We start from the raw sequence: 17719 nt of genomic DNA on the forward strand, positions 1-17719 counted from the left end.
GCCCAGTGGCCCTGGATGGTCAGTTTCTGCCAACATCTGCCAGCAAGTCCCCTCGGAAATCCTGGGGCAGCCTGTAGTAGACCCGGGTTTTGTCCACTGCCCTGGCTGCCAGCAGCCCTTCCCGCACAGCTGCATAGTTGCCCCTGGCAGGGCTATGCTCCACTGTGATCGTGGCCCGGGGGGAGGCTGCCAGCAGCCTTGTCACAGCTCCAGCCATGCTCTGGCCCAGCAGCCCTGCCTGCAGCTGGAAGGACACAGGTTGCCAGAGCCCCTGGAACAGCTCCAGCATGTCTGTGACCAGCTGTTCCCCATAGCCACTGCCCAGCACCTCCTCAGGCCAGCCTGGGGCCATGGTCACGTGGGGGAAGACCTCAGCCACGGCTGTAAGAAACTCCCTGCCGGCCATGCGGCCAGGGACTTCAAAACTTCCATGGGAGAGTGTGGCCCCGACCCACACAGGACGAAGCAGGTGGCCCAGGGTAGAGAGGTGGGCCAGCATGGCCAGGGATGGCTGGAGGGCTGTGGGCTCTATTATGTGCAAGTGGATGCCCCAGCGTCCAGGGCGCATGGCAAGCTGCAGCAGGCATGACTCCAGCATCAGGACAGAGCCCCCTGGGACTTGTACGACGGGCACGGGGTCCCCAGCTACAGGTTCCTGGAGACCAATGTTCAGCAGGATCATGCCTTCTCTGTCTAGAAGAGGCAGCAAAAGCAACAGTGTCTTGGGTTAAGTTCTCATGGGGGTGCCAGAGGCCTTTGTCAAAGGGGGAGTGGGGGGGACTATGAGGACCACCATGGAAAAGGAGCAGGTTCCTTGATGCTCAACTGCCTGGAATCGGTCGACCAGTTCTGAGCTCCAGGTGGAAGGATTGCCTTATAAATGTGTCTGGTACTCATCAGAATGGCATGATACACCGCTAGTTCAGCTCTTGGCTTCTACCGTGACTTGACCCTGGGGCTCATGCCTGTCTCTCCTGCAGTTTGGCTGAGGGCTGAAGGGCACATGAAGGCCAGGAGCCCCATGTTCTTGGCACCACTGTATTCCCTCCCTCCCTGCACCCTGTTCCCGCCTGCATCCAGCATGTGGCTTAAATTGGCCCATGTTGCCATGGTAACAGAGACCCGCGGTACCTACCCCAAGTAAAGGAAACAGAGCTGTTCAACCAGGAGCACAGGGGCTGCAAGCAGACTGTACCTGGGAGTATAACTGTTGCTGTTCTTCCATTGCCCTGGATGCCAGGAACCAGCCACTCCACACCCAGACCGTCACTCCCGGGGAGTTGGAGGAGAGGGATCAAGCTGCCCCCTGTGTAGTAGATTTGCTTCCGGGTGGCATTCGCTGTGGGGCCCCAAATTGTCAAGATGAAGTGGCTACCATTCACGGGCACCTTCCATTGTCCAGGATGCTGTACACATTCTTTCTAAGCCTCACTGCAACCTGCCAGCTAGCTGTTGTTTCCCGTTTCATAAATTACAAGTTTTATAAATTAAAGAGACTTGCCAAAGGTCCTACTGCCAGTAAGTAGAGTCACTGGGATTGAAACCTGATGGAACCAGGTGTCTCTGGCCCTGGAGCTGGCATCCTTCCCCCTCATTTATGTACCTCCCTGGAAAGTTAGAGAATATTGAGCCTGTTGGGGTCCCTTTGAGATGGCTTAATTGCAGGCTCTTTTAGGTTCAGGGTTAAGGGAATGAGGGGTTTGGGCAACGGAAGAGGAGGGAGCTGCTTCTCTGAGTCAGTCAGTCTGAAATTTGCTGGGTTCCAACCTGAGCTGTGTCACTCACAAGCTGGATGACTTTGCATAAATTATTTAACTTTTCTGACTCCATTTTCCTGTCCATAAAGTGGAATTCCTGCTTCATGGATATATGAAGCTTAGTGCCTAAGGCACTTGACTGCTAATCAGAAGGCTGATGGTTCAAACCCACCAGCCACTCCTCGGAAGGAAGGTTGGGCAATCTACTTCCGTAGTGATACTGCATCAGCAACCCAAGGAGGGGTTGCTATGAGTCGGGGCTGACTCAACGGCACATAACAACAACAACAACAACAACATCCCATGCATGGCAGTGCCAGCCTGGGGTCTTGCATACAGTCAAAAGAAAAAAAAAACCTCAAAATTGCCCAGTCTTCCTTCTGTATAGTGGCTGGTAGGTTTGAACCACCAACTTTCTGGTTAGCAGTCTGATGCTGCAGGCACTGTGCTACTAGAGCTCCTTTTTGTACACACTCAAAAAAACAAAAACTCACTGCCATCAAGGCACATCCGACTCGTGTAGAGACCCCTCCTTGGGTTTCCGAGGCTGTATCACTATGGAAGTGGATTGCCCAACTTTTTTTCCAAGGAGTGGCTAGTGAGTTTGAACTACCAGCCTTCTTGTTAACAGTCAAATGGCTTAGGCACTATGCTACCCAAACTCACTGCTGTTGAGTCATTTCCTACTCATAACAACCCCTCCTTGGGTTTCTGAGGTAGTATCTCTGTGGAAGTAGCTTGCACAGTCTTCCTTCTAAGGAGTGGCTGGAGGGTTTGGACTGCCGGCTTTCTGGTTAACAGTCAAGTGCCTTGGGCACTACACTACCAGAGCTCCCAACACATGGAGAAAGGAGTAAATGACTCCTTTCTTCTCTCCCACCAGAATTCCCCCTTCCAATGTGCTTCCCCTTGCCAGCTCTGCTCCCGTGTCCACCAAGCACCACACCTGCTGCAGAATCCGCCCCTTACCTCCCCCCTCCCCCTTGCCCCTACCAGCAAGCTGCTTGAACTGGGACAGAACAGGCTCAAAGAGGTCATAGTAGATTTGGTGGGTGGCACTGTTGTCCCGGATGTAGAGGAGATCGTCCACTGACACAGGATCCAAAGCACCCTGCCACAGCGTCAGACTGTACCTGCAGCCCGGAGAGATGGCTCAGCCACCTGCCTGGGCCCAGTAGAGCTCTCAACATCCCCTTTCCCTGTACACAGAATTGGACCTCAGCCAGGCCCAGAGCAGGGGTGGAGTATCTGCCCTCCAGCCTGGACCAGCTACTTCTCCCTGAGCACCACCTCCTTCCTGGGGCAGAGGAAGCCCAAGGGGGTTCAAGAATGGTGATTGAAAGCAAGGCCCCAAACAGAGGGAAGGTTGGTTTGCCCTGCCTCCTGACTTGGTCCATGTCTGTTTGTGGGTCCTGTCTTAGGAAAGGTACAAGTACAGAAGAGGGAGAGGGTGGTGTCAGACATGGAGAGGAGAAGGAGGCAGCTTTGGGACACCTGTGGGGAGTAGCTGAGGAAGCTGGAGCTGGGCAACTTGAAGCTGAGTAGGTAGGGCTGTCCTGAATCTCTACAGGGCTGTCCTAGGATAGAGTTATTCTGGGACAGGGCTGTCCTGAGGCAAACTATAAGCACAATCTGTGTAGTCTGAGGGGGGCAGCTGGCTCTCATGGGAGGAAGCTGTAAGGAGGCAAATTGTGTCTCAGTAGAAACACTACCCAGCAGGCAGAGAATTGCCACCAGTGTAAAGGCTGTCACAAGAGGTGGTGAGCAGCCCATCACTGGAGGTGCACAAGCAAAAACTATTGTTGAGGGTGTGAGCAGCAGTGGGGGTTAGACCAGGAGCTCTCGTGGTGTAGTGGGTAAGGCAGTTGACTGCTAACTGGAAGGTCAGTGGCTCAAATCCACCAGCTGCTCTGTGGAAGGAAGACTGAGTGATCTACTTCTGTAAAGATTTACAGCCTTGGAAACCAGTGGGGGTTGCTGTGAGCTTGAAACAACTTGATGGCAGTGAGTTTTTTTTTTTTTTTTTTCAGCCGTGAGCATTTGGGATCTTTCTGGGAGACATGAACTTGGGAAGTGGGGGCAGGTTTGGAGGGAGGCTGTGGCTGGGGTCTGGGAGTTTTCACCTCTCAGATTGTCCCAGCAGCCAGCTGAAGTGTGGCCAGGCAGCCCGCACCATGACAGCCCGCACAGGGAAGGTGACTTTCTGTGGCAGCACTCCCACCAGTCCTTGCATCTCCTCCACCATAGCACGTGTATACGTCCTGTTTGGGGTCAGAGGCATGTAGAGTGTGGTCCAGCCAGGAGACAGAGTGGCCTCAGGATACTTCTCTTGGACCAGGGCCAGGAACCTGTAGAGAGTCAGAGATGCAGGTCATTCAGGGCCAAGCTGGCTCCTTAGCTGGCTCCTTTTCTTCTCTTGGGTTCCCACATGGTGCTAGGACAGGGCAGAGCCTGTGGAATCTCTGATATAAGCATAGAAGTAGAGTCCTAAAGAACAGAAGTGGCTTGTTCAAGGTTCCACAAATAGGGCATGGCCTTTGGAAACAAGGAGGACTGGGTTTAGGTCCTGACTACGTGACTTTCAGTATGTCACTTGAGACCCATTTGATTCTCAAAGACGGCATGCCTTCAGACAGGTCAGGGCTCCCCAGACATCCCCTATGGCCAGAGGAGATTGAACCCAGGGCCCCAGGGTATGCAGATCCGGGCTCTCTCAGCTGTTGGACTCTCTGAGGTTTGATATTTTAATTTTTTATTTCATTCCAACTTTGCCATGATGCAAATTTTTAATAGGAAAATAATGTTACCCCCCAAACACTGATGAGTAAATTTAGCACTCCAAGAAGACAATCCACGTTTACCTTGGGCTATTGACTACATTCTTTCAAACTCCTACTTTCCAAATGAACCTCAGCTTGAGAAACATAATAAATACTGGCTGGACAGATTGCTGTCAGGGTGGATGGACAGACAGATGGAGAGAGGATGGTAAAGAGCGTGGGACTTAGAATCAGAAAGGCCTGGTTTTGAATCTTTGCTCTATCACTTACTAGACTTTTTTTTTGTTAGTTGCTGTTGAGTCAATTCTGACTCACGGCGACCCCATGTGTGCACCATAGAACGGGTCCATAGGATTTTCAAGGCTGTGACCTTTCAGAGGCAGGTCTCCAGGGCTTCCCAGATGTCTTTGGGTGGGTTTTAACCTCCAACTTTTAGGTTGGTAGTTCAGCATTTAACCATTCACCCCATCCAGGGGCTCTTTACTAGACTTAGGCGGTCATTTCACTTCAATGAGATAGCTGCTGTATTAATAAAATCAAGATAATGGTACCTACCTCATTCTCATTGTGAGAACTAAATGATATACTGCATGTCAAGTGCTGCAAATAGTGCCTGAGACATATAATAAATATTCAACAAAGTGAGCCACAATTTTTGTCAGCTTTCTTACCTATAAAATGGGGAGAAGAAAATACCCCTATCCTGGCTATGTAAGGATCAAATCAGTTGCAAACTCTGCTTTTGTGTGTATCTTCCTTGTAAACGGTAGAGCGCTGTACAGCCTGTGTGTCTGAGGGCGAGTCGTGGCCCTGCTGGGATTTCAAGGGGCTAAGGAGGAAATCAACATTTCTAGCAAGTCAAGCCTTGTGGTGGTTAATAGGGATACAGAGAGGATTTGGCCCTGTCTGCCCTTATGGGGTCTACAGCATTAGGGGCCACAAACTTGTAAACCAATGGGGACCACCCAGTGAGTGAATCAGGGTTGTTTCAGAAGGAAGTGTAGAGCTGAAGGACCTGCAGAAAGTCCTTTATGCAAACTGGAATGTCAGGGAAGTTTTCAGGAGGTAATAACTGGGGAGCAGTTCATCAGGAAATGGAGGAAAGGCATCCAAGAGAGAAGAAACTGCATGTGCAAAGGCTCAAAGTGAGACTACATGGTGTGACTTGAGGCAAACTCAGCAAAGGTCCTCCTAGCACTTCCTGTGCCAGATGTTGAAGGATGGTGACACGGCTGGGGCAGAGAAGCAGACACTGACCTTGTGGCATTGACCTCGACTGAGATGGGCACATTGGGGCCCCTCAGGATGTCGGCGTTGATCCACACAGGCCTCCGGACTCTCCCGTTCTCTGTGTGCCACCGCAGGAGGTCCAGAGAGGGGCCTACAGCCTTGAGGCTCTTGAAGTCCAGTTTGATGCCTGTGAGAGGAAGGTGAGGGCTTGGTCAGTGCCCCTGGTGCTGGAGGAAAAAGGAACCAGGAACACATGACTTCCTGGGGCAGAGAGAGCAGGTATGTGTGTGTAGTGTGGACTGGAGGGACAGGAACCATATCTAGCTGGGTGTGAGGAAAGCTTTCAAACAGGCCTTCCTTGACAGGATAGGGAGCTCTGGTGGCATCGTGCCTAAGGCACTTGACTGCTAACCAGAAGGTTGGTGGTTCAAACCCACCAGCCACTCTGTGGAAGGAAGACTGGGCAATCTACTTCCATAAAGGTTTACCACCTCACAAACCCAAAGAGGGTTGCTATGAGTCGGAATCAACTCAATGGCAGTAAGTTTGGTTTTCTGGCTTATCCTAGAGAGGAAGGGTTCACCTCTAGAGTGAGTGAGTTCCATTCCCAGAGGTGAGGAAGCAGAGGCCAACTAAGAACTTAGGTCTTTGTGGGGCTAGTGCAGGGGCAGGGGATGGGTGGGTGGCTGGGAGCCAAGCATCTGATGAAAAAGGGCTATGATTCCTAGACAGGCCCAGAGTGCCCTAAACCACCACAGCATGTAGGAAGGTCATTTGGCCACTGGGAAGGGACATTTGAGTAGAGGAGTGTCCTGTAGTAGAGAAGGGCAATCTAGTTAGAGGAAGAACCCATCATGAACAAAGGCCCAGAAATGGGCACATAGACATCCTTTTCAGGATGGTGAGGAGATGAGGATGCAGGAAATGGTGGGAGATCAGGTTGGAAAGTTATAGAAGGATGTGGAGAGCTTGGCCAAAGAGATAACCCTTTGTCCTGAGGGCAATGGGGAGGGGCACCATGGAGGGTCAGGGCAGGGGGGTGGCATGATAAAATTGGCACTTTGGAAAGATTTCTTAGGGGTGTATGTGTGTGGTGGTGATGGTGGTGGTAGTTGTGGGGAAAGCTAGAAGATCTAACTTTGGATACAGGAAGCCAGTGAGGAGGGAACACCCTGAACGTGTTTGGCATTTGGCAGTTTACCTTGCACTTTCACATCTACATCTTACCTATGCACCCAGGAGAGAACACCCTGAATGTGCCCTTTCACATCCTTGTCTCACCTAGTCTTCACTGTCTGGTACTTGATATAGGAAAGCCAAGGCAATGGACAAGTTATGGCAAGAATCAGACTGGCCTCCCAGTGGTGGGATCCCTGTTTTGGTGCTGAGGACCAGAGGACTGGGGGGGCTGGAAAGGGGGCTGTGGAGGAACCCTTACCCTTCTGGGAAGAGGCCAGCACAGTCTGTAGCCACTGCTGCAGCGTGTTGTCACTGTAGATGGCTGGGGGGTGTGCCATGATGGGGACCCCCGTCTCATTGGCCGTATTGAGCCCTTCTACTATAATATCTGCCTCCAGGACCATGGCATTACCTGTGCAAGGCACCAAATTTCACATCAGCTCCATTTTCAAATATTAATTTTTCTTATTATAAAACTATTACATGTTCATTATAGAAAATACCATAAAGTAAGAAGAAGAGGGAAAATCTACCCGCATCTCAATCACAGTTCACATTTTGATGTGTTTTTTTCCATCTTCTGTTTGCATACAGTTTTTACACAGTTGAGACTACACTGCATTTATAATTTCATGCCTTGTTCTTTTAACATTATGACACATTTTCACAATCCTTCATATGTCTCATTTTAGAAATCATGACTATAAGAACTGTAGTTGAGGGTCCTCACCATGGCTGAACTCTGACCATCTCCCTGTTCTTTACATTTTGGGCAGTTTCTTATTATTTTTTGCTACTAATAAATGATGGATGTTTTATCCTGATTATTTCTGATTCCTTACTTGTGGAATCTGACTCAGGGCAGCACAAAGTCATTTTAAAGCTCATATTATCAAACATTATCAAAAAAGCTCCCTGGTTGGTGCAAATGAGTTGCATTTGACTATTAGTCAAAAGATGGATGGTTTGAAACCACCTAGCAGCACCGCAGTGAAAAAGCCTACTTCCATAAAGATAATAGCGAAGAAAACACTATGGGGCAGTTCCACTCTGTAACACATGGTGCTGCCATGAGTTGGAATTGACTTGCCAACAATGGGTTTGGGTGTTTTTTTACGATCAAATTACTTTCTAGAAAAGTTGTTCTGATTCATGTTCCCACCTGAAATGCATAAGATTGCCCATTTCACTGTATCCTTACCAACACTGAATATTGTTATTTTTATCTTTTTAATTCATGCACTTAATTTAATCAGTGGGAGTTGTCTGAGTACTACCCTCAAGAAATCAGACTAGTAGGGAGCTAAGATCTCTCTCATGAAAGCAGACATTGAAAGGCTACGCTAGAGATACTCAGCATTTGGCAAGCTTGGTTGCTGGAGGGGTCACTTGAACATATGTAACATCACAGAGAGCATTATTGTTGCTGCTTTTGTTAAGGTGCTGTCAGGTTGGCTCCAACTCATAGTGACTTTATGTACAACAGAATGAAACACTGCCTGGTCAGGGACCAGCCTCATAATCCTTGCTATATCTGAGCCTATTGTTGCAGCCACTGTGTCAGTCCATCTCATTGAGGGCCTTCCCCTTTTCACTGACCCTCCACTTTACCAAACATGATATCCTTCTCCATGGAATGGTCCCTTCTGACAACATGACCAAAGTAGATGAGACAAGGTCTGGTCATCTTGCTTCCAAGGAGCACTCCTGCTGCACTTCCTCCAGGACAGATTTGTTAGTTCTTCCAGCAGTCCACGGTATTTTTAGTATCCTTCACCAACAGCACAACTCAAAAGCATCAACTCTTTTGTGGTCCTCCTTATTCATTGTTCAATTTTCACATGCATATTACAAAAACCAAAAACAAACTCACTGCCATCAAATCAATTCAGACTCATAGTTTGGGTTTCTGAGGCAGTAAATTTTTACAGAAGTAGATTGCCCAGTCTTCCTTCCACAGAGTGGCTGGTGGGTTTGAACTGCCAGCCTTCTGGTTAGCAGTCAAATGCCTTAGGCACTACAACACCAGAGCCCTATTGAAAATACCATGGCTTGGGTTAGGTGCACTGCAGTCTTCAAAGAGACATCTTTGCTCTTCATCACTTTAAAGAGGTCTTTTACAGCAGATTTGCCCAGAACAATACATCGTCTGATTTCTTGACTGCTGCTTCCATTGGTGTTGTTTGTGGAACCAAGTAATATGAAATCTTTGACAACGTCAATCTTTTCTCCATTTATCGTAATGCTGCTCATTGGCCCAGTTGTGAGGATTTTCGTTTTCTTTATGTTGAGATGTAATCCATACTGCAGACTTAGTCTTTAATCTTCATCAGTAAGTGGTTTGAGTCATTTTCACTTTCAGCAAGCAAGGTTGTGTCATCTGCATACCGCAGGTTGTTAGTGAGTCTTCCTCCAATCCTGATGCCTCATTCTTCTCCATATAGTCTGGCTTCTCGGATTATTTGCTCAGCGTACAGATTGAATAAGTTTGGTGAAGGGATACAACCCTGATGCACTCCCTTCTTGATTTTAAACCATGCAGTATCCCCTTTTTCTGTTTGAACGACAGCCTCCTGGTCCATGTACAGGTCCCTCATGAGCACAATTAAGTGTTCTGGAATTCCCATTCTTCTTGATGTTATCCATATTTGTTATGATCTACACAATCGAATGCTTTTTCATAGTCAATAAAACACAAGTAAACATCTTTCTGGTATTCTTTGCTTTGAGCCAAAATCCATCTGACATCAGCAACGATATCTCTTGTTCCATGTCCTTTTCTGAATCCAGCTTGCATTTCTGGAAGTTCCTGTCAATATACTGCTGCAACCATTTTTGAATTATCTTCAGCAAGATTTTACTTGGCATGTGATGTTAATGATATTGTTTGATAATTTCCACATTCTGTGGAATCACCTTTCTTTGGAATTGGTACAAATATGGATCTCTTCAGTTAGCCAGGTAGCTGTCCTCCAAATTTCTTGGCAGAGACGAGTAAGTGCCTCTAATGCTGCATCTATTTGTTGAAACATCTCAGTGGGTATCTTGTCAGTTCCTGGAGCCTTGTTTTTCGCCAATTCCTTCAGTGCAGTTTCGACTTCTTCCTTCAATACGAGGTTTTTTTTTTTTTTTTTTTTTCAAAATAATATGAAACATTATTGTACATAAGAGGTTTTTTTTTTTTCTTTTTTTTTAAATTGTGCTTTGGGTGCAAATTTACATAGCAAACTTGGTTTACTTTCAACAGTTCATGCACATCTGGTCTCTTGGCCCCAATTACCATCCCCAACTGTAAGAAACTCTCTTCCCCTCTCTCCCTGTGACCACCCCTTCCCTGTGCCCCTCTCATTCATGCTTTCCTTCCATCTATGTGAATGCTATCCCTCTGTGTCCCATGGCTGCTGGATCCAAGGGGTGCATCTCACTAGAGTAGGTGGGTGCATTGACCTGGGGTAGGTATTCTGTATATGGGTCTTTCTATCATTGGGCTGAGAGCCAGTCACATAAGTGAGTTCATTTCCAAGATTGAAGGGTAACCTGGGACCATAGTCTTGAGGGTTCCACTAGTCTCCATCCAACCAGCAATTCTGGTCATTTTTTAATTTTTGAATTCTGTTCCACCTTTTTCCTTGCACTATATCCAGGATCTCTGGGTTTGATCCCTTTCTGAGTGGTTGGTATTGGTAGCTGGGCACTATCTAGTTATTCTGGTCTCAGGTCATAGAGGCTGAGCTTCTTGTAGTCCATCTTATCTTTGGACTGATTGTTTCCAGATGACCTTGATTTTCTGCACTCTTCTTTGCTTCATCCGAGAGGAGACCAATAGTTGTATCTTAGATGGCTGCTCGAAAGTTTTTAGGATCCCAGCCACTAATCACCAGATTAGGTTGTAGAACAAAATGTTTATAAACTATGCATGCCAATTGAGCATGATGTCCCCTGAGACTGTGCTTCCAACCCCCCAGGCCTGGTGATTCTCTCTCACAAGATGCTTGGTTGTCTCTGCATAGTTACTCCCACCCTGTCTTCTGTTGCTTCTATAATGTATGTGGCTAATTTTTTTAGTACAAGTGTATATATAAGATTATCTTCAGCCAAATCTTTCCTTGGTCTAGGCTGTATTCCTGTTCACCTACCCCCACCTGCTCTTCTCACTTGTCTATGCTTTAATCTGTAACCTGGTATTTGGTGCTAGTGATATGGCAGTGTTGTGCTTGTAATAGTGTTTGCCTCTGTTGTCTACATCTTTTGTGTAGATTTCAGTGTTTTTCCTTTCCCTAGCGTCACAATGCTGGTCATAGACTCTTTCCATACTTTCTTCCCCTCCACCCAAATCAACATGTGACCCCCTAAATAGTCAATACTATTGGTTTTTTAAATCATATTCTACCTCCTGAAATGGATGAACATTGACCAATTCTTTTTGGTACAGTGACTCTGTGTATTCCTTCCATCTTCTTTTGATGTTTACTACATGATTCAATATTTTGCCCATAGAATCTTCAAATATATTGCAACTCGAGGCTTGAATTTTTTTCTTCCGTTCTTTCAACTTGAGAAATGCCAAGTGTGTTCTTCCTTTTGGTTTTCTAACTCCAGGTCTTTGCACATTTCATTATAATAATTGACTTTGTCTGCTCGAGCTGCTCTTTGAAATCTTAGGTTCAATTCTTTTGTCTTGTCATTTCTTCCATTTGCTTTAGCTACTCTTTGCTCAAGGGCTAGTTTCAGAGTATCTTCTGACATCCATTTTTGTCTTTTCTTTCTTTCTCATATTTTTAATGACCTCTTGCTTTCTTCATGGATGATGCTCTTGATGTCATCCCACAATTTCTCAGGTTTTCGGTCACTGGTGTTCAATGCATCAAATCTATTCTTTAGATGGTCTCTAAATTCAGGAGGGATATATTCAAGGTCACATTTTGGCTCTCATGGACTTGCTTTAATTGTCTTCAACTTCAAGTTGAACTTGCATATGAGCAGTTAGTTGATGGTCTGTTCCATAATCAGCTCCTGGCCTTGTTTAGGTTGTAGTTATTGAGCTTCTCTGTTGCCTCTTTCCATAGATGTAGTCAATTGATTCTTGTGTACTCCATCTGGCAAAGTCCATATGTATAGATGCTGTTTGTGTTGTTGAAAAAAGGTATTTGCAATGAATAAGTCTTTGGTCTTGCAAAATTCTATCATGTGACCTCCAGCATCATTTCTATCACCAAGGCCATATTTTCTAACTACCAGCGATTCTTCTTTGTTTCCAACTTTTACATTCCAATCACCAGAAATAATTAACACATCTTGATTGCATGTTTGGTCAATTTCAGAGAGCAGAAGTTGGTAGAAATCTTCAATTTTCTTGTCTTTGGCTTTGGTGGTTGGTGTGTAAATTTCAGTAATAGTAGTAGTAATTGGTTTTCTTTGTAGGCATATAGATATTATCCTATCACTGACAGCACTGTACTTCAGGACAGATCTTGAAACATTCTTTGTGGAGATGAATGGCATGCCACTCCTCTTAAATTTCTCATTCCTGGCATAGTAGATCTGATTCAAAATGGCCCCAAACAGTCCATTTTAACTCACTAAAGCCTAGGATATAGATCTTTATGTGTTCCATTTCATTTTTGACAAATTCCAATTTTCCTAAATTCATACTTCATACATTCCACATTCCAATTATTAATGGATTATTTGCAGCTGTTTCTTCTCATTTTGAGTCATGCCACATCAGCAAATGGAAGTTCTGAAAGCTTTACTCCATCCACATCCTTAAAGTCGATTATACTTTGAGAAGGCAGCTCTTCCCCAGTCATATTTGAGTGCCTTCAGACCTGAGGGGCTCATCTTCTGGCACTATATCAGACAATGTTTCAGGACTACTCATAATGTTTTCCAGTAATATATCAGATGTGTTTCACTGCTATTCATAAGGTTTTCACTGGCCAATTCTTTGAGCAATTGATGGCCCCTTCCTTCTTCCCTGTCTGTATTAGTCTGGAAGATCCACTGAAACCTGTCCACCATGGGTGACCCTGCTGGTATTTGAAACACCAGTGGCACAGCCTCCAGTCTCACAGCAACATGCAAGCTACCACAGTAGGAAAAACTGACAGACAAGTTGTTGTTGACAGATAGCATTAGAGGAGACCTTTCCACCCACATGGTTTCCACTCACAGCCCTCTGAATGTTCTCACCTCTGTCCTAAGTCCCTCCAATTTAATTCTCTACACATTCTCCTGTTTTAAAAAAACACTCATTGCCCTGAGAATCAACTCTAAACTCCTTACATAGTCTTCACATGGTCAGACCCTGACAAAGTTTCCAATCTCATTTTGCATCTCTTTCTAGGTTTCAGCCACTACAGTTTCTCAAACTTTAATGTACACACAAGTTGCTCAGGGACCTGTTCAAAGTGCAGGTTCTAATCAGTAGGGTTGGGGTCCTCTCTGGATCCCTGGAGTTATGATAAGGGGTGACTCTCTCCACTCCGGCTGTCAGGCACTACACAGTTGGGTATAGGGCCCTTGGCTTTCTTCTTGGCCAAAGTCCCAACTTGATAAGGCCCAGTTGCTCCTCTGCTGCCCTAGGGCTGATCTCAGGATGAGCTTGAGGGTGGTGAGTCCTCAGGCTTTATCTCCCCAGATAAGCATCCTTCTTGTCTGGCCTAATTCCCTAAGGTGACAGTGCTCCGTCCTTATTACCAAAGTTGGTCAATCAGTCTCCCAACCAGAGGAAATGCCTGAGTAGCAGATAAGCTAGTCCCACCCAGCCTGCCTCTCCTGTGCTGTCCACCAAGCCTGCTTACTCCAGGAAGTCCCCACTAACTATCCCTTCATTCATTTAACAAACTTTTTACAGGCACTTACTCTGGGGCCTTCCTCCTTGGGAACCTATAAGAGTAAAAGCCAGAGGCTTGGCACTAAGACAACCTTGACCTGCTTCATACCTACAGTGTGACCATGAAAGTGTGACCATGAACAAGATCCTCTCTCACTCTGCACCCATTTTGTCATCTGAAATTAAGGGGATTCTGTTTGAGCAGAGGTTCTCAAAATGTGGTCCTGGGGCCAGCAGGCTCACCATCACCTGGGAACTTGTTAGAAATGCAAATTCTCTGGTGTACCCTAGAACCACTAAGGATGGGGTCTGATTCTATGCAAGAGCAAGTGTGAAAGCTGTTCCTTTCATCTTTCATGTTGTTGTTTTATGTGCCGTCGAGTGGGACTCGACTCATAGAAGCCCCTCCTTGGGTTTCCCAGGTGGTAACACTAGGGAAGTAAATTACCCAACCTTCCTTCTGAGGAGTCGCTGGTGGGTTTGAACCTCCAGCCTTCTGGTTAGCAGTCAAGTGACTTAGGCACTATGCTACCAGAGTTGTTTTTGTTAGGTCCTGTCCAATTGGCTCCGACTAATAGCAACCCCGGGAGCTCTGGTAGCATAGTGGCTAAGACACTTGCCTGCTCACCAGAAGGCTGGCGGTTCAAACCCACCAGCCACTCCTCGGAAGGAAAGTTGGGCAATCCTACTTCTGTAGTGATACTGCCTCGGAAACCCAAGGAGGGGTGGCTATGAGTCAGGGCTGACTCGACGGCACATAACAACAACAACAATAGCAACCCCATGTATAACAGAATGAACACTGCTCGGTCCTGTGCCATCCTCACAACCTTTGCTATGCTTGAGCCCATCATCACGGCCACCTTATGAAAACCTTACAGATAGCAGTGAAACATTGTCATCTTGCATAGTTACGGTTTTATAGCTTACAAACACTTCCACAAACACTATTTGTTTGAGCTTCACAACAGCCCTGAAGGAGAGACTTTTTTGCCCTTTAACTAGAGGTCAAGCATAACGTAGTTTCAAAGAAACTTTGTTCTAACAGCTCTGGGCTCATGTCTTGGTTTAATCACCTTCAAACAGTGTCACCTTGGGTAAGTCACCTAACTTCTCTGAGTCTCAGTTTTTCTTCTATGAACTGGGTTGCATGGTAATCACAGGAGAACCCAGTGCAATGAGTGTGGAGTATGTCCCACATAGTGAGTGTTGACCGACTGGTTGCCACAATAATTTTGAATCCAAGTCTCAGAAGAGTTACACAGTTTGCTCAGGTGCCCACAGCTCAGCTTTGTTAGTGTTGGGCCTGAACTTAGGTTTTCTGCTTTCCTTAGACTTTGAGGGCAAAGGCCTCCATAGCAGGGACACTAGTTACCTAATAGCTCCTGGGAGGTGTAGTTGGAAGGGAAGAGAGTACACTGATGCCTTTGGAATCATACATCTTCGTTCAAATTCTGAGCTCAGAGCTAATCAGCTGCTCAATCTTGAGCTAATTGCTTAACCTCTATGAGCCTCCATTTTCTCATGGAGAGTATGAAAAGAACATGCAAATCACCCATCATAATGCCATCTCATAGGCAGCCCTGCTGGCCCAATGGTTAAGTGCACCAGCCACTGCTAACTGAAAGGTTGGCAGTTCAAACCCACGGGCTGTTCCCAGGGGAGAAAAGACCTATCAATTTGCTCCCATAAAGATTAGGCTAGGAAACCCCGTGGGCAGTTCTATTCTGTCCTCTAGGACTGCTATAAGTCAGAATTGCCTTGATGGCACATGACAACAATGCCACCCCTCAAGAACTTCTCTATAACTACAGTGTTGTCTTATCCTAGTCTCTGCTCTCCTTCCATCTCCTCCACCCCCCACCCTGCCTGTCCCTGTCCTGGTAGTTAGACTTACTTTTTAGGGCAGCCCTCATCTCCTCCTGGCTGTTGGCAGCATGGTACCAGCTGACCAGCAGGCCGTCCCGGAGTCTGATCTGACCCAGGCTCAGAAGATAGTCCAGCATGTCTGCGTCGGGGCGGCAGGCTGTGTCTGGCTCACAGCCTGGAAATGAAGGCCAAGAAGGATGTTCACTTTGGTCCCTGCCTCAGGACCCCAATGTATTCATCCCGCCTATTCTCCCTGAACTCCCACTGTGTGCCCAGCATGCAAAGTAGCAGAGACAGTGAAACCTGTATCATTAGTGCTTTGAGAGGGAAATAGTGGTCTATGAAGGCTTTCTGGCCTGGGGCAGCCAAGAAGGGGAACAAGTTCAGAGAAGGAATCGCTGAAGCGGGGCCTTGAGAATTGGGTGTAAATTTGACAGAAAGAGGAAATAGATTATTTCAGACAGTGAGAACAGCATAAGTAGAAGCTTGGGGGTTTGAAAAAGTGTGGTTGCTTAAAGGAGTGGCCATTGTCCTGGGACAGATGGAATGCAGAGAGATGGGATGGGGCAAGATTGGAAGAGAGGCTTCTGATCAGACGTGTGGGCTGTGTGCCAAGGCAGCAAGTGGGGAGTATGCAGAGTGAGCATGGGCTGGAGAGAACAGGGAGGAGGCAGGGAGTCTTCATGGAGGGAGGATGCCACTGTAGGGGTCCCAGAGAGACTCAGAGGCCTGAGTGATTGGGGCAGGGCTACTAGGAATGAAATATTGTGTACTGTCAATTAGATTCCAACTCATCGACCCAATAGGACAGAGTAGAACTGTCCCATAGAGTTCTAAGATTATAATCTTTATGGAAATAGACTGCCATATCTTTCTCCTGTGAAGAGGCTGGTAGGTTTAACTGCCAACTCTTTGGTTAGCAGCTGAGCACTTAACTGCTGTGTGGGATGGAGTGTAGGGCATAGGAAGGCACAAGGAAGACAGAGGCAGGACCCTCTAGGCTTAGAGGAGACAGAGAAGAGGGAGGGGGAGGGGCTGAGGTGACACCTAGTTTCCTGGGAGTGGTGTTCCCTTCGCTGGGTGCAGGGAAGAGCAGGTATGGAGGGAGAGGACGAGTTCAGCTCTCAGTATGTGGAGTCTGAGATGCTTGCAAGACCCTCAGGAAGGAACATCCAACGGAGGGCACAGGAGAAAGGTGTGGGCTAAAGCCCAGGATTCAGTGGTCTGCAGGTAACTGCAGCTTGGTGAAGGAGGAGGGAAAAGAAAGCCAAAGGGGACAAGGGACAGGAGAAGAACCAATCAAAGCTGTGGTTGGAGAAGTCTTGAGGGGATGAGGAATGAGCGACTCCTACCTGGCTGCATCTGCCTCTGTAGGGTGAAGCTCAGGACTATCCCAATGGTGAACATCAGAGCCACACTGCAACTGCCGGCAATTGCCCACTTGGTCTGAGTATCTGAGCACCTCTTCCTGCAGGCCATGATGCCCCTTTCTAGGGAATGTCCCCCACCTCCTTATGACTCAGGGTCCCCTGAGGCTCTCTGAAGCTGGGATAGGGTGGGAGGGGGAAGCCCCCACAGCACTACGTTCTCCCCCAGGCCTGGCCAGCTCCTGCAGCCCTGGAATGTCTCAGTCCTGGAGATGTCTCCTGAGGCCCCTCCTCCCTCCCTCCTCTTCCTGCCCTCACCCTCCCAGGCTTTTAACAAGTCAAGCAGAAAATCCTGCCACCCTCCGAGATGACCTTTGAGCACAGTAAGAGGCAGCAGAGAGTGTTGGACAGAACCCTCACCACCACCACCTATTTACCCCTGCCTGAGAGTCAGGAGACCAGGGATCTAGTCCCAGTTCTGCCTGGCTTTGCTTGAAATGTCGAGCAAGTGTCTTCCACCTTATGTAAAAGGAAATGGCTAGATTGGGTTATCTCTAACATCCTTTCCTCTTTCAATGCTAAGGCTTTTTGCCCTGCCCTAGAGAGTTCCATAGGCCAGGCAAAGGTTGATGACAAGGACAAATTAAATCTACCCATGGGACAGGAATTTAACTACCATCCAAGATTGTGATAGATTATCTT

General features: G+C 47.2%; 1 protein-coding gene across 1 annotated transcript; it reads right to left on the bottom strand.

The window, feature by feature from the left end:
- Nucleotides 1–19: 19 nt before the first annotated feature.
- Nucleotides 20–17129, bottom strand: FAM151A (family with sequence similarity 151 member A). Its single transcript, XM_007945946.1, has 8 exons — nucleotides 17003–17129; nucleotides 15679–15825; nucleotides 7206–7358; nucleotides 5795–5954; nucleotides 3881–4105; nucleotides 2751–2890; nucleotides 1196–1339; nucleotides 20–693 (listed from the first exon to the last, which is right to left on the bottom strand). The coding sequence occupies exons 1-8, from the start codon at nucleotides 17127–17129 to the stop codon at nucleotides 20–22; spliced, it is 1770 nt and encodes a 589-aa protein (XP_007944137.1).
- Nucleotides 17130–17719: the final 590 nt, after the last annotated feature.

This window comes from Orycteropus afer, unplaced genomic scaffold (genome assembly GCF_000298275.1).
Source record: "Orycteropus afer afer isolate SDZICR_OR568_19922 unplaced genomic scaffold, OryAfe1.0 scaffold00145, whole genome shotgun sequence".
NCBI lineage: Eukaryota > Metazoa > Chordata > Mammalia > Tubulidentata > Orycteropodidae > Orycteropus > Orycteropus afer.